Raw genomic sequence first — 15,295 nt, 5'->3', positions numbered from 1 at the left:
CAAGAGGGTGAGTGAAATAGCTCTAAGGCTTTTAAAACCGGCAAATTAATATTTTCATAAGTGCTTCTCCAAATCTGTTTGACTTTGCCCACATGCTGTAGTGTGCTTAGGGAGACAGTGTTCTGTAGAACGTATGCTAATTCCTTGTTTGTAAATGGAGTCTATATTTTCAGTATATGCCCTGTGGTTTTAACACAAGCCTGATGAATGTTTTTAACAGACTGTAGCCATCTGTTTTAGGGACATGGGCTGTCCTTTATCTAACCTTTTAACCACATCTCCCAATCTCTCTCTCTCTCTCTCTCTCTCTCTCTCTCTCTCTCTCTCTCTCTCTCTCTCTCTCTCTCTCTCTCTCTCTCTCTCTCTCTCTCTCTCTCTCGCTCTCACTCTCACTCTCTCTCCATCACTGACCCACTCTTTCTCTCTCTCAACTCTTTATTCTTTCACATTTTCTCTCTATCCACTCTGTCTTGCTCACTCTCTCCATTACTGACTTTCTGTCTTCCCCTCCTCTCTTCCCTCTCCTAATAGTCTCTTTTTCCTTACTTACTATATCCTCTTTCTCCCCTACAATTCAATTCAATTCAAGGGGCTTTATTGGCATGGGAAACATGTGTTAACATTGCCAAAGCAAGTGAGGTAGATAATATACAAAAGTGAAATAAACAATAAAAATTAACAGTAAACATTACACATACAGAAGTTTCAAAACAATAAAGACATTACAAATGTCATATTACACATATATACAGTGTTGCAATGACATACGAATGGTTAAGGGTACACAAGGGAAAATAAATAAGCATAAATATGGCTTGTATTTACAATGGTGTTTGTTCTTCACTGGTTGCCCTTTTCTTGTGGCAACAGGTCACAAATCTTGCTGCTGTGATGGCACACTGTTGTATTTCACCCAGTAGATATGGGAGTTTATCAAAATTGGGTTTGTTTTCAAATTCTTTGTGGATCTGTGTAATCTGAGGGAAATATGTGTCTCTAATATGGTCATACATTGGACAGGAGGTTAGGAAGTGCAGCTCAGTTTCCACCTCATTTTGTGGCCAGTGTGCACATAGCCTGTCTTCTCTTGAGAGCCATGTCTGCCTACGGCGGCCTTTCTCAATAGCAAGGCTATGCTCACTGAGTCTGTACATAGTCAAAGCTTTCCTTAAGTTTGGGTCAGTCACAGTGGTCAGGTATTCTGCCACTGTGTACTCTCTGTTTAGGGCCAAATAGCATTCCAGTTTGCTCTGTTTTTTTGTTAGTTCTTTCCAATGTGTCAAGTAATTATCTTTTTGTTTTCTCATGATTTGATTGGGTCTAATTTTGCTGCTGTCCTGGGGCGCTGTGGGGTGTGTTTGTGTTTGTGAACAGGGACTTTTCTCCAGGTTCATCTCTCTGTAGGTGATGGCTTTGTTATGGAAGGTTTGGGAATCGCTTCCTTTTAGGTGGTTGTAGAATTTAATGGCTCTTTTCTGGATTTTGATAATTAGTGGGTGGTTAGCACCTAGCGAATCACAGCCAGCTGAACCAGATACCCAGGACCCACTCTGTTACAGTCTTATGGGCACATAGCCTAGCAGAGAGGTATAAGTTATAAAAGAAAGCTAAATTGGCCGTTGAGCCATTCACTCACACGAACGCACGCACACGCACGCACACGCACGCACACACGCACGCACGCACGCACGCACGCACACACACACACACACACACACACACACACACACACACACACACACACACACACACACACACACACACACACACACACACACACACACACACACACACACACACACACACACACACACACACACACACAACCATGGGAGCTGTCCCTCTATAACTTTGAATCATTAGCATCATTAGCATGGGAGAAATTAAACTGTGCAAGGCCATTACTGCTGCTTTCATTAGCCAGCTATGCTAAATGGGTTGAGATATACTGTAAGGTATGGGATAGGAGGTTATGTTATCACTAGACAGGATACTAGCAAACAGGCCCTCTTAATGTACAGTTCAAGGCAGGCTAATGCTGTACTGCTATGATTTTTATAATAGCAATGTTGGACTGGAAATAATGTCACATACCCAATCATGACATTAAGTATGTGAGAGGTTGGCTGCTGTGCCTCTCCCAAGTCCTATTCATCCAATCAAACAACTCCCTTCCAGCGCTCTTGATCAATGATTGGCTCTTGGGCAAACTTCTGCTAGCATTTTGTCCATGTGTATTCATTGTACATCCTTGGGCTCCATTAGCACCCATAGGCTTTTACTGACTGATGGGGATGTTCGGTATTTGTGGATTGGGATGTTCTAGGCCTCGTTACCTTAACGAAGAAAGCTTTCTCTATGGGCTCTCGCGATCAAGGCCGGTTGTTATATAGCCGCGATGCAGTGCCTTAGACCGCTGCGCCACTCAGGAGGCAGGATGATTGGAGAGAAACACTATACGCACCTGTACATGAGGTAACCAGAAGCAACATGTGTGTTGCGGGAGCTGTACTGTTACACTAGCAATACTAAAGTGCCTATAACACTTTATAATAGTCAAAGGTATATGAAATACAAATGGTATAGAGAGAAATACTCCTATAATTCCTATAATAACTACAACCTAAAACTTCTTACCTGGGAAAATTGAAGACTCATGTTAAAAAGAACCACCAGCTTTCACATGTTCTGAGCAAATAACTTAAACGTTAGCCTTTTTTACATGGCACATATTGCACTTTTACTTTCTTCTCCAACACTTTGTTGTTTTTGCATTATTTAAACCAAATTGAACATGTTTCATTATTTATTTGAGGCTAAATTGATTTTATTGATGTATTATATTAAGTTCAAATAAGTGTTCATTCAGTATTGTTGTAATTGTCATTATTACAAATAAATAAATAAAAGTTGTCCGAGTTATCGGTATCGGCTTTTTTTGGTCCTCCAATAATCGGTATCGGCGTTGAAAAATCATAATCGGTCGACCTCTACTTCTGACCCACTGGAATTGTGATACAGTGAATTATACGTGAAATAATCTGTCTGTAAACAATTGTTGGAAAAATCTGTCGGAAAAATGCCCTAACCGACTTGGCAAATGTATAGTTTGTTAACAAGAAATGTGTGGAGTGGTTGAAAAAGGAGTTTGAATGACTCCAACCTATGTGTATGTAAACTTCTGACTCCAACTGTAGTATTCTTTGACTGAATGTTTTGTGCAAATACTGGAGTAATGTAATGAGTGGTGTGATCGTTAATTTGACAAAATGTGACTATTTTTTTAGTTACTTGGTCCATGTGTATAGGCTACAAGTACACTGAAATTGTGTTATTTGCATGTCGTTAAAACAACGACCTGAAAAATACGTATTTTCAACCAAAACCAAAGTCGGGCATAGTCATCTTTTCAACATATTTGCTGGGTTCCCCCACCCTCTCTCTCTCCACTCGGCACAGCCAGAAGAGGACTGGCCACCCCTCATAGCCTGGTTCCTCTCTAGGTTTCTTCCTAGGCAGTTTTTCCTAGCCACCGTCCTTCTACACCTGCGTTGCTTTCTGTTTGGGGTTTTAGGCTTTGTTTCTGTACAGCACTTTGATATATCAGCTGATGTAAGAAGGGCAATATAAATACATTTGATTTGATTTGATTTGATTTGAACATGCATCTTGGTGTTAGAAATTTGGGAGGTGGAAAATATATTTCCCTCTTGGTTGAGGGAGGATGACTTAAAATGTTATTTACACGATGAAAGCTCTCTATATTTCAGCTTCATAAGAGAAGGCATGAGAATGATGATGAAACAATGTACCCACCCAGGCCCTACAGCAGTGGTTCCATGAAGAGCAATACTCTGTCTGATATATAAACACAATAATGCAGTTCCTGAAAACAATCTCAGCTAATGTAGGTAGCCAAGCAGTTATACGGTTGGTCCAGTAACCGTAAGGTTGCTGATTCAAATCTCTGAGCTGACTAGGTGAAAAAATCTGTACATTTGCCCTTGAGCAAGGTATTTAACCCTAATTGCTCATGTAAGTTGCTCTGGATAAGAGTGTCTGCTAAATGACTAAAATGTAAAAAGTAAAAATAATAAAAAATAAATTATGTGCTGGTATGTGCTCTGTAAAGCTAGAAAAACAATTGACATCAGGATGAACTCGCAAAAATGAACATTCAACACTCAATGTTGTGATCTGTTTCCCAATGCATCCTCGATGTCTCCATCATCACCGGTGATTTAGCTAACCCCCCTGTCCCATACCAGAGAGCGTCCATCCCTCTACCCACCCTATGATTTAATGAAGCTCTGACCTCGGGTTACCACTCCCACTGCAGCCTGGCCTGGCCACCACCCATTATTATTATGATTTGAACCAAGGATCATACAACAGTGGTGTCTGGGTTATGATGGGCTCCCGAGTTGCGCAGCAGTCTAAGGCACTGCATCTCAGTGCTAGAGGCCGTGATTAGGAGTCCCATAGGGAGGCGCACAATTGGCCCAGCGTCGTCCTGGTTTGCCCAGTGTAGGCCGTCATTGTAAATAAGAATTTGTTCTTAAATGACATGCCTACTAGTTAAATAAAGGTTAAATAAAACATATGTGTTTTTAAATGATACGGTTACACGCACACATAAACCCACACGCACACATAAACACACACATAAACCCACACACACACATAAACCCACACGCACACATAAACACACACGCACACATAAACCCACACGCACACATAAACACACACATAAACACACACATAAACCCACACGCACACATAAACACACACATAAACCCACACGCACACATAAACACACACATACACACATAAACCCACACGCACACATAAACACACACATAAACACACACATAAACCCACACGCACACATAAACACACACATAAACACACACATAAACCCACACGCACACATAAACACACACATAAACCCACAACACACCCAAACACCACACACACATAAACACACACATAAACACACACATAAACCCCACATAAACACACACACGCACACATAAACCCACACATAAACACACATAAACACACACATAAACCCGCCCGCACGCACACATAAACACACACATAAACCCACACGCACACATAACACAAACTTAAACACATGCACACACAAACACACATAAACACGCACACACACAACACACACGCACAAACACACATAAACACACATCCATCTTAAACTACATGGAGAACCTGAACAGTTCTTCTCTGAAACACACTGGTTGTGTGTTACAGTACACAGACAGACCGGATGATGATCATTGAGTCAGGAGTCAGAACAAGATAGTGTATAAACAAAGGATCTGAAGAAATGAGAGCTAACACAGAGCCATTTAGGAGAACAGAGCAGAGCTTCTCCACACCACATACTGAGTGAAACTGTAAGGACACGCGCAGCACTGTGATCCTGACTGAAACTGCCCAGGTTTTTCCATCATTAGCATAACTGTCACTTCAAATCAAATCAAATTGTATTTGTCACATGCACCGAATACAATACGCTGAACAAAAATATAAATGCAACATGCAACAAATTCAAATATTTTAGTGAGTTACAATTCATATAAGGAAATCAGTCAATTTAAAATACAGACTTTACAGTGAAATTCTTACTTACAAGCCCTTAACCAACAATGCAGTTTAAGAAAAATATGTGTTAAGTGTGAAATAGATAGGTGAAAAATAATTTTAGAGCAGCAGTAAAATAACAATAGCAAGGCTATATGCAGGGGGTACCAGTAGTCTGGGTAGCCATTTGATTAGCTGTTCAGGAGTCTTATGGCTTGGGGGTAGAAGCTGTTGAGAAGCATTTTAGACCTAGACTCCGGTACTGCTTGCCGTGCAGTAGCAGAGAGAACAGTCTACGACTCGGGTGGCTGGGGTCTTTGACAATTTTTAGGGCCTTGCTCTGACACCGGCCTGGATGGCAGGAAGCTTGGCCCCAGTGATGTACTGGGCCGTACGCACTACCTCCTGTAGTGACTTGTAGTCGAAGACCGAACAGTTGCCATACCAGGCAGTGATGCAACCAGTCAGGATGCTCTCGATGGTGCAGCTGTAGAACCTTTTGAGGATCTGAGGACCCATGCCAAATCTTTTCAGTCTCCTGAGGGGGAATAGGTTTTGTCGTGCCCTCTTCACGACTGCCTTGGTGTGCTTGGACTATGGTAGTTTGTTGGTGATGAAGACACCAAGGAACTTGAAGCTCTCAACCTGCTCCACTACAGCCCTGTCGATGAGAATGGGGATGTGCTCGGTCCTCCTTTTCCTGTAGTCCACAATCATCTCCTTTGTCTTGATCACATTGAGGGAGAGGTTGTTCTCCTGGCACCACACTGCCAGGTCTCTGACCTCCCTATAGGCAGTCTCATCATTGTCGGTGATCAGGCTGTTGTGTCATCAGCAAACTTAATGATGGTGTTGGAGTTGTGCCTGGCCATGCAGTCATGAGTGAACATGGAGTACAGGAGGGGAATGATCACGCACCCCTGAGGGGCCCCTGTGTTGAGGATCAGCGTGGCGGATGTGTTGTTACCTACCCTTAACACCTGGGGGCGACCCGTCAGGAAGTCCAGGATCCAGTTGCAGATGGAGGTGTTTATTCCCAGGGTCCTTAGCTTAATGATGAGCTTTAAGGGCACTATGGTGTTGAACGCTGAGCTGTGGTCAATGAATAGCATTCTCACATAGGTGTTCCTTTCGTCCAGGTGGGAAAGGGCAGTGTGGAGTGCAATATAGATTACATCATCTGTGTATCTGTTGGGGCGGTATGCAAATTGGAGTGGGTCTAGGGCTTCTGGGATAATGGTGTTGATGTGAGCCATGAACAGCCTTTCGAAGCACTTCATACAGACGTGTGTGCTACGGGTCGGTAGTCATTTAGGCAGGTTACATTATTATTAGTATTCTTGGGCACAGGGACTATGGTGGTCTGCTTAAAACATGGGAGAGATTGAAAATGTCAGTGAAGACACTTGTCAGTTGGTCAGAGTGCATGTTCTGGTAATCCATCTGGCCCTGCGACCTTGTGAATGTTGACCTGTTTGAAGGTCTTACTTACATCGGCTGCGAAGTGCGTGATCACACAGTCGTCCGGAACAGCTGATGGTCTCATGCATGTTTCAGTGTTACTTGCCTCTTTTTATTTTTATTTGACCTTTATTTAACCAGGCAAGTCAGTTAAGAACAAATTCTTATTTTCAATGACGGCCTAGTGGGTTAACTGCCTGTTCAGGGGCAGGACGACAGATTTGTACCTTGTCAGCTCGGGGGTTTGAATTTGCAACCTTCCGGTTACTTGTCCAACGCTCTAACCACTAGGCTACCCTGCCGCCCCGAGCTCTAAGCGAGCATAGAAGTAATTTAGCTCATCTGGTAGGCTCATGTCACTGGGCAGCTTGTGGCTGTGCTTCCCTTTGTAGTCTGTAATAGTTAGCAAGCCCTGCCACATCCGACAAGCGTCAGAGCCGGTGTAGTACGATTCAATCTTAGTCCTGTATTGACGTTTTGCCTGTTTGATGGTTCGTTGGAGGGGACAGCGTGATTTCTTATAATCGTCCCACTCTTTGAAAGAAGCAGCTCAACCCTTTAGCTCAGTGCGGATGCTGCCTGTAATCCATGGGTTTCTCGTTGGGGTATGTACGCACGGTCACTGTGGGGATGACGTCATCAATGCACTTATTGATGAAGCCAGTGACTGATGTGGTGTACTCTTCAATGCCATCGGAAGAATCACGGAACATATTCCAGTCTGTTCTAGCAAAACAGTCCGATAGCTTAGCATCTGCCTCATCTGACCACTTTTTTCCTCTGTTTCCTACTTTTGGTGTGCTTTGCTGACCTTGCGTGACCCTGTTCCCTCACACACATCATCTGGCGTAGGGCTAGAGTTAGTCTATACCTGTTGTTTATGAAGCACGACAAATAACATTTGATTTGAGTGCGATGGGAGAGTGAAGACCTAGGATTGTCCTCACACTGTCCTCGTACTGTCCTCTCACTGTCCTCTCACTTTCCTCTCACTGTCCTCTCACTGTTGGACCAGCATTCCAGGTGAAGCTGGTTGAGAGAATACCAAGAGTGTGCAAAGCTGTCATCAAGGCAAAGGGTGGCTACTTTGAAGAATCTCAAATATAAAATATATTTTGATTTCTTTAACACTTTTGTGCTTACTGCATTATTCCGTATGTGTTAATTCATAGTTTTGATGTCTTCACTATTATTCTACAGTATAGAAAAATATAAAAAAATAAAGAATGAGTAGGTGTGTCCAAACTTTTGACTGGTACTGTATATATATATATATACTGTATATATACTGTATATATCTTGTTTTTATTTTGCTATGTATATTTTATAGAATACTAAACAACTACACGAACTAAGTCCTCTTTGGACTCTACAACAGTAACACGTATGTGTGTGTGTATTGTGTTGTTCCAGGTGTGTATGTGAAGCTAGCTGCTGTGTAACAGAGTGAGAAATACTCCACGGAAGATGAGGAAGAGCAGGAGTGTGCTGACGGTGTCTCCCAATGATGTAAGTAACAACATTCCTACAACATTCTAACAACGTTCCAACAATATTGCCACAAGGTTCCAAGAACACTCATTCCCACCCTTGAATTCATCCCAGAGTGGCTTAGGATACATTCAGAGAGAGAGAGAAAGAAAGAGAGGGGGGAGAGAGAGAGAGAGGGTGGGGGAGAAAGGGTAAGGAGGGAGAGAGGAAGGAGAGAGAGGGAGAGGGTGGGGGAGTAAGGGTAAGGAGGGAGAGAGGAAGGAGAGAGAGAGAGAGGGTGGGGGAGTAAGGGTAAGGAGGGAGAGAGGAAGGGAGAGAGAGAGAGAGGGTGGGGGAGTAAAGGGTAAGGAGGGAGAGAGGAAGGAGAGAGAGAGAGGGAGAGAGGGGGGGGGAGTAAGGGTAAGGAGGGAGAGAGGAAGGGTGGGGGAGAGAGGAGAGAGAGAGAGGGTGGGGGAGTAAGGGTAAGGAGGGAGAGAGGAAGGAGAGAGAGAGAGGGTGGGGGAGAAAGGGTAAGGAGGGAGAGAGGAAGGAGAGAGAGAGAGGGTGGGGGAGAAAAGGGTAAGGAGGGAGAGAGGAAGCAGAGGAGAGAGAGAGGAGAGAGAGAGAGGGTGGGGGTAAGGGTGGGGGAGAAAGGGTAAGGAGGGAGAGAGGAAGGAGAGAGAGGGTGGGGGAGAGGGTAAGGAGGGAGAGAGGAAGGGGGAGAAAGGGGGTGGGGGGTATGGAGGGAGAGAGGAAGGAGAGAGAGAGAGAGGGTGGGGGAGAAAGGGTAAGGAGGGAGAGAGAGAGGGTGGGGGAGAAAGGGTAAGGAGGGAGAGAGGAAGGAGAGAGAGAAGGGAAATAGAAAATAAGGCTTCCACTCCAGTTGTCCCCAGTGATAGCAGTAGAAGGCACACTTCTTCTGATCTAACCTGCAAACAGCTCAGTGACAGGGTAGACTGGAAAAAAACAGACAGCCTCATGTTGGCTCATCTCTCAGCCTTATCCTACTCTCTGTTCTCTCTACTCCTGTGCCTCCCTCTTACTTCTCCTACTAGATGGACAGTAGATAAAGGTGTGGGTGTAGTGTTACGTTGCTGTAGACAGCTTTGGCATTAGTCAGCCAGATGAGCTCTTATCCTCCATCTCCGTACCTCTCCTTTTCTCTCCCCTTATTGCATTTTTCAGCATCTCATGCTCTACCATTCTATTCAATGTCTCCTTCCTGTTGCTGTCACATTGTCCTTGCACCCTGTCACTAATCATTGCTCTCCCTTTCTCTTCCGTTTCCTCACTAAACATATTGCTCCCTTCCTTCTTGTACTCCCTATGATTGCTCTCTTATCCCTCTCTTTCTCTCTTTCTCTCTCCTCTCTATTTCTCTCTCTCCCCTCGCTCTCTCTTTCTCTCTCCTCTCTCTCTTCCTCCTCTTTGCTCTTTCCCCTCTCTCTCTCTCCTCATTCTCTCTCTCTGTAGAGTATCCCCTCTCCTCCCCCCTCTCTGTCACTCTCTCTCTGTCTCTCTCCTCCCTCTGTAGAGTATTCTCCCCCCCTCTCTCTCTCTCTTTCTCTCTCTCGCTTTCTCTCTGTAGAGCATCCTCGTTTCCTCTCCTCCCTCTCTCCAGCCTCCCTGGTCCTGCTCTAGCCTGGGTGCTTCCTGTGGGTTAGCAGTACTGTGAAGTAGGCCCTTCAGGCTGGCTGACAGGGATAGGCCCTCTCCTCTCTGTCAGATTACTAAAGATAACACAAACACACAGGGGGGTAAGGGAGAACAATAGGTTTGTCTGGAGGATCACAGCAGGGCCTCGGGAGATGCTGACAGTGAATAGAGCCACTGTAGGAATTTGTACATGGACTGTGTTGTGTGTCTGAGGTGTGCATGTATTTATGTGTATAAGAAGTGCAGGATTCAGATTTTAAGGATAAGACACAAGGTTAGTCTGTTTGGAAGGGGTTTTAAGATGACCATAGACAAAGTAAGGCAGGAGGGTAAGAGCACCAGCGAAGGGGTCAGAGGTCGCGGAGGTTTGATGAGTCATTGTTATTGGCTTTGGGCATAAATAGACTATAGTCTGGTATGGGCTTGGCATAGTGTGATGTATGACCTCATAAGGGGTGGGATTAGATTGGGTGAGATGGTGTGTGTTTCTGTGTTTGCATGTATTAGACTTGAGTTTAAGTGTGTGTGTGTGTGTGTGTGTGTGTGTGTGTGTGTGTGTGTGTGTGTGTGTGTGTGTGTGTGTGTGTGTGTGTGTGTGTGTGTGTGTGTGTGTGTGTGTGTGTGTGTGTGTGTGTGTGTGAGGGGGAGGGCTCTACCTTTAGCTAGGGGGTTGTTATTGGATTCCAGTGTGTGTTGAGTGGAGGTGCAGAAGCACAGCTGTAGGCAACAGACAAAACGGCCTGATTAAATAACATCGAAGACACTCTTACAGCCAGGCTCACTGATGACTCATCACCCAGTCAGCTCAGCCTAAGTTTTTGTGTGTGTGTGTCTCCGTGCATGTGTCTGTGGTGTTTGTAGGAGGGCGCATAGATAGCTTTACGTGTGTCAGAGGCATCACTGGGACGGAACACTCCATTTAAATGGAATAGTCAGGATGAAAAACACAGCGAGTTGTGCCTGCACACACAGCCTTCATCAAGTCGCTAACCACCTGAATCTATTCCTATCAGGAACACATAATTGTTGCAATATCTCACTCTCACTCTGTGGCCAGGTACAGTCTGCCTCTTGCTGTGTAGCAGCTCATACAGTCTGTCACTCACTGTGTCATTGACTTGTTTATTGTGTTATTGGCTTGTTTGTTGTTTACTCCATGTGTAACTCTGTGTTGTTGTCTGTGTCACACTGCTTTGCTTTATCTTGGCCAGGTCGCAGTTGTAAATCAGAACTTGTTCTCAACTGGCTTACCTGGTAATTAAATAAATGTGAAATAAAGGTGTTGCAACAGTCTGTCACTCGCTGTGTAGCAACTCATACAGTCTGTCATACAGTACAGTCTGTCACTCGCTGTGTAACAACTCATACAGTCTGTCACTCACTGTGTAACAACTCATACAGTCTGTCACTCACTGTGTAACAACTCATACAGTCTGCCACTCACTGTGTAACAACTCATACAGTCTGCCACTCAATGTGTAACAACTCATACAGTCTGCCACTCAATGTGTAACAACTCGTACAGTTTGCCACTCACTCTACTGATCTGCATGCCAGTTATGTTTTTCATATGCATTTGTGTGGAACAGTTTAATTTAATTTGTAATAACATCTTCATATCTCACAATCATTGTGATGTGGTGTGGTGGTTTATTTCTTTACTATCAGAGTTATAATTAAACTAAATCTTTAATAATAAGAGCTTTGCAATAGCAGTGACTTGTCAACGATTCACCATTTCTAATGATGGCAAGACACAAGTACAAAGGTCTTTTATAGCCAAGATACACACACCCTTTCAACATACATGATGAACAACAGATACATAGAATGTGCCACAAGGTTAAGACTCCAAAAATATCCTACATAAAGCCAACAAATAAAACTACAGGCTGCATGGCCTGTCTGCAATGAACTTGAAACATTGTATCAACTATTAACTTGGGTCAGCTGAAGCTTGCACAAGTGAACTTGCAACATTGTTCAAGATATTGTGGGTCCTCAGCTCAAGGGATAAGCAGTGCTTGACTTGAGCTCACCTGATTTCTGGTCTAGTTTGTAGGTATGATAGACAAAAACACATACAGGTGTAGGATCGAAATTGAGCCAACTTGCTACAGCAAAAAAAATATGCTTCAGCAAAAGGAAATTTAAAAATATTTGTAGGGATTAATACATTTTTCGTAAGGGAAAATCAAGTCGGAAAGTCCAAAGTGGAAATTACAAACTTCAGAAGTCTTTTTAAACCTTAAATACACTACAAGTTTTAAAATGTCCTGCAACAGGGTGATCAAATAAAGATCCTCCATATGTACTGTGCCCTTTTTAGCTATCTTTCAAAAAGCATGTTGATGAGTTATATAAGAAATTAGGAATTATTTTATAAGAATAGTTCATACCTGTCATTAAATAACTGAAAACAAATCATTCAGTCCACATTCACACCTGTTATAGACTATGACGGTATTGTCTACAGTACCAGTCAAAGGTTTGGACACACCTACTCATTAAAGGGTTTCTCATTATTTCTACAATTTTCTACATTGTAGAATAATAGTGAAGACATCAAAACTATGAAATAACTCATATGGAATCATGTAGTAAGCAAAAAAGTGGTAAACAAATCTAAATATATTTTATATTTGAGATTCTTCAAAGTAGCCACCCTTTGCCTTGATGACAGCTTTGCACACTATTGGCATGATTCCCTGTCAAAATAAATGTGGAAAAAAAGGCATTTTGGGACTGCCATTCGACATTATGATCATAGTGCCTTCCCTGTTACAGCTCTGTTGCTATACACTTGACCTGGCATCAACTCCAATAGCTCCATCACGGCGTTCCATTACAGGGGGAATATTACTGATCTCTGAAAACAACTCACTTCTCATATCTGCTGTATATCTGCTCTGCTGTAGGATCACGGACCGGCTCTTCAGACCCAGTGTAGCATTAAGTACTAACTTCTCTCATCCTTAGCATTCATCAGAGGTGTAGAGGATCACAGGAGGCTGTAGTACTGCATATTTAAAAGGAGATGCAACATGAGTAGCATCTCTTTTGATCAGGCTTTGATCAGCCTACTCTATCAAGTGATTTTCTTATAGATTCGGGGAGAAGCCTGAATTCCCTCCTGACTACCTTCAACTCACATATGAGTGAGTCAAGAAGTAATGTTTTTTTCAGAGGAATTATTCAGTCTGTCATTTCTAGTCTTGCCAAAGAGAAGAAGAAACGAGTCATTTCAGACCTTGTTTGTGTCCTTACTGACTGTACATGACGTATTAAACTGGGCTTTAATATGACTGTATCATATCACAGTCTCTCCAGTGTGGCCTCATAGTCTCTCTGACGGACAGTTTCCTCCATTCTATTTCACTATATTTACTTATATAGTCCCTCCCCCCTGGACTGCTTTAAATGGTGGTGGCAATATTTGATAAATGTTTGTCATGCTAATAAAGCAATTTAAATGAGCAAGAGAGAGAGAGAGAGAGAGAGAGAGAGAGAGAAAGAGAGAGAGAGAGAGAGAGAGAGAGAGAGAGAGAGAGAGAGAGAGAGAGAGAGAGAGAGAGAGAGAGAGAGAGAGGAGCATTAGGACTGACTGAGGGAGGCATCCATCACTCTGCTCTGAGGGGTACATATAAATCACAGGAAACCCCCCCCCCCAGACCAAACGTATGGTTTATTAATCTTGGACAATTGGTTAATTGTGTCTTTACTGCAGTGGTCTAAATCAGGGTCACACAGAGTGTTTCAACAGTTAAGAGCATCCTGGAGTCGCCTCTTCACTGTTGCTGTTGAGACTTGTGTTTTGCGGGTCCTATTTAATGAAGCTGTCAGTTGAGGACTTGTGAGGCATCTGTTTGCCATACTAGACACTCCAATGTACTTGTCCTCTTGCTCCGTTGTGCACCAGGGCCTCCCATCTTCTTTCTATTCTAGTTAGAGACAGTTTGCGCTGTTCTGTGAAGAGAATAGTACACAGCGTTGTAAGAGATCTTCAGTTTCTTGGCAATTTCTCGCATGGAATATCCTTCATTTCTCTTAACAAGAAAAAACTGACTAGTTTCAGAAGAAAGTTCTTTGTTTCTGGCCATTTTGAGCCTGTAATCGATTCCCACAAATGCTGACGCTGCAGATACTCAATTAGTCTAAAGAAGGCCAGTTTTATTACTTTGTTAATAAGCACAACAATTTTCAGCTGTGCTAACATAATTGCAAAAGAGTTTTCTAATGATCAATTAGCCTTTTAAAATATTAAACTTGGATTAGATAACACAATGTGCCATTGGAACACAGGAGTGATGGTTGCTGATAATGGGCCTCTGTACGCCTATCTAAATATTCCATTAAAAATCAGCTGTTTCCAGCTACAATCGTCTTTTACAACATTAATTAACAATGTCTACACTTTATTTCTGATCAATTTGATGTTATTTTATTAGACAACAAAATGTGCTTTTTTTTTTTACAAACAAATACATTTCTAAGTGACCACAAACGTTTGAACGGTAGTGTATGTTTATGAAGAAAAAAAAACAGTTTGCTGTTAACTTCTGTGAGTATTTAGTTGTTGTTGTTTTAAATGGCGGTTGAACGTTCTCGCTACCCAGTGCCTTTTAAATGTTTTATTCAACCTTTATTTGACTAGGCAAGTCAGTTAAGAACATATTGTTATTTCCAATGACGGCCTACCCTGGCCAAACCCTAACCCAGATGACGCTGGGCCAATTGTGCGCTGCCCTATGGGACTCCCAATCACGGCCGGTTGTGATACAGCCTGGAATCGAACCAGGGTCTGTGGTGACGCCTCTAGCACTGAGATGCAGTGCCTTAGACCGCTGTGCCACTCGGGAGCCCATTTAAGTGGGGCACAGTCTTGGAATGGCCATGTAAAGACAAGTGATATACACTAGTTATAAGCCTACCGTCACGCAGTGCACAACTATACCTAAGCACACCTGGGATTTTCTACACATAATGGGGTAAAAACACAGGGCGTTGGTATAATATTTTATCTCTATTCACAAACACACTGTTTCCCTCATTCCCTCTTCCCCAAACACTGTCATGGTTAATGGGAGAGGCACATCTGGTACTT

At 43.1% G+C, this 15,295-nt stretch overlaps 1 protein-coding gene across 2 annotated transcripts in view; it reads left to right on the top strand.

Moving 5' to 3' along the window:
• The window catches only part of LOC118378517 (cAMP-specific 3',5'-cyclic phosphodiesterase 4B-like), a 374,366-nt gene that overhangs the window by 62,982 nt on the left and 296,089 nt on the right, over positions 1-15,295 (top strand). For both annotated transcript variants that reach the window (XM_052462236.1, XM_052462240.1), the window contains exon 2: positions 8,479-8,574. In XM_052462236.1, coding sequence (XP_052318196.1) covers positions 8,533-8,574 — 42 coding nt within the window. In that variant the 5' untranslated portion in view covers positions 8,479-8,532. The remainder of the gene's footprint in view (positions 1-8,478; positions 8,575-15,295) is intronic.

This window comes from Oncorhynchus keta, chromosome 1 (genome assembly GCF_023373465.1).
Source record: "Oncorhynchus keta strain PuntledgeMale-10-30-2019 chromosome 1, Oket_V2, whole genome shotgun sequence".
NCBI classification, from domain to species: Eukaryota; Metazoa; Chordata; class Actinopteri; order Salmoniformes; family Salmonidae; genus Oncorhynchus; species Oncorhynchus keta.
This window is presented reverse-complemented; position numbering and strand designations above follow the sequence as displayed.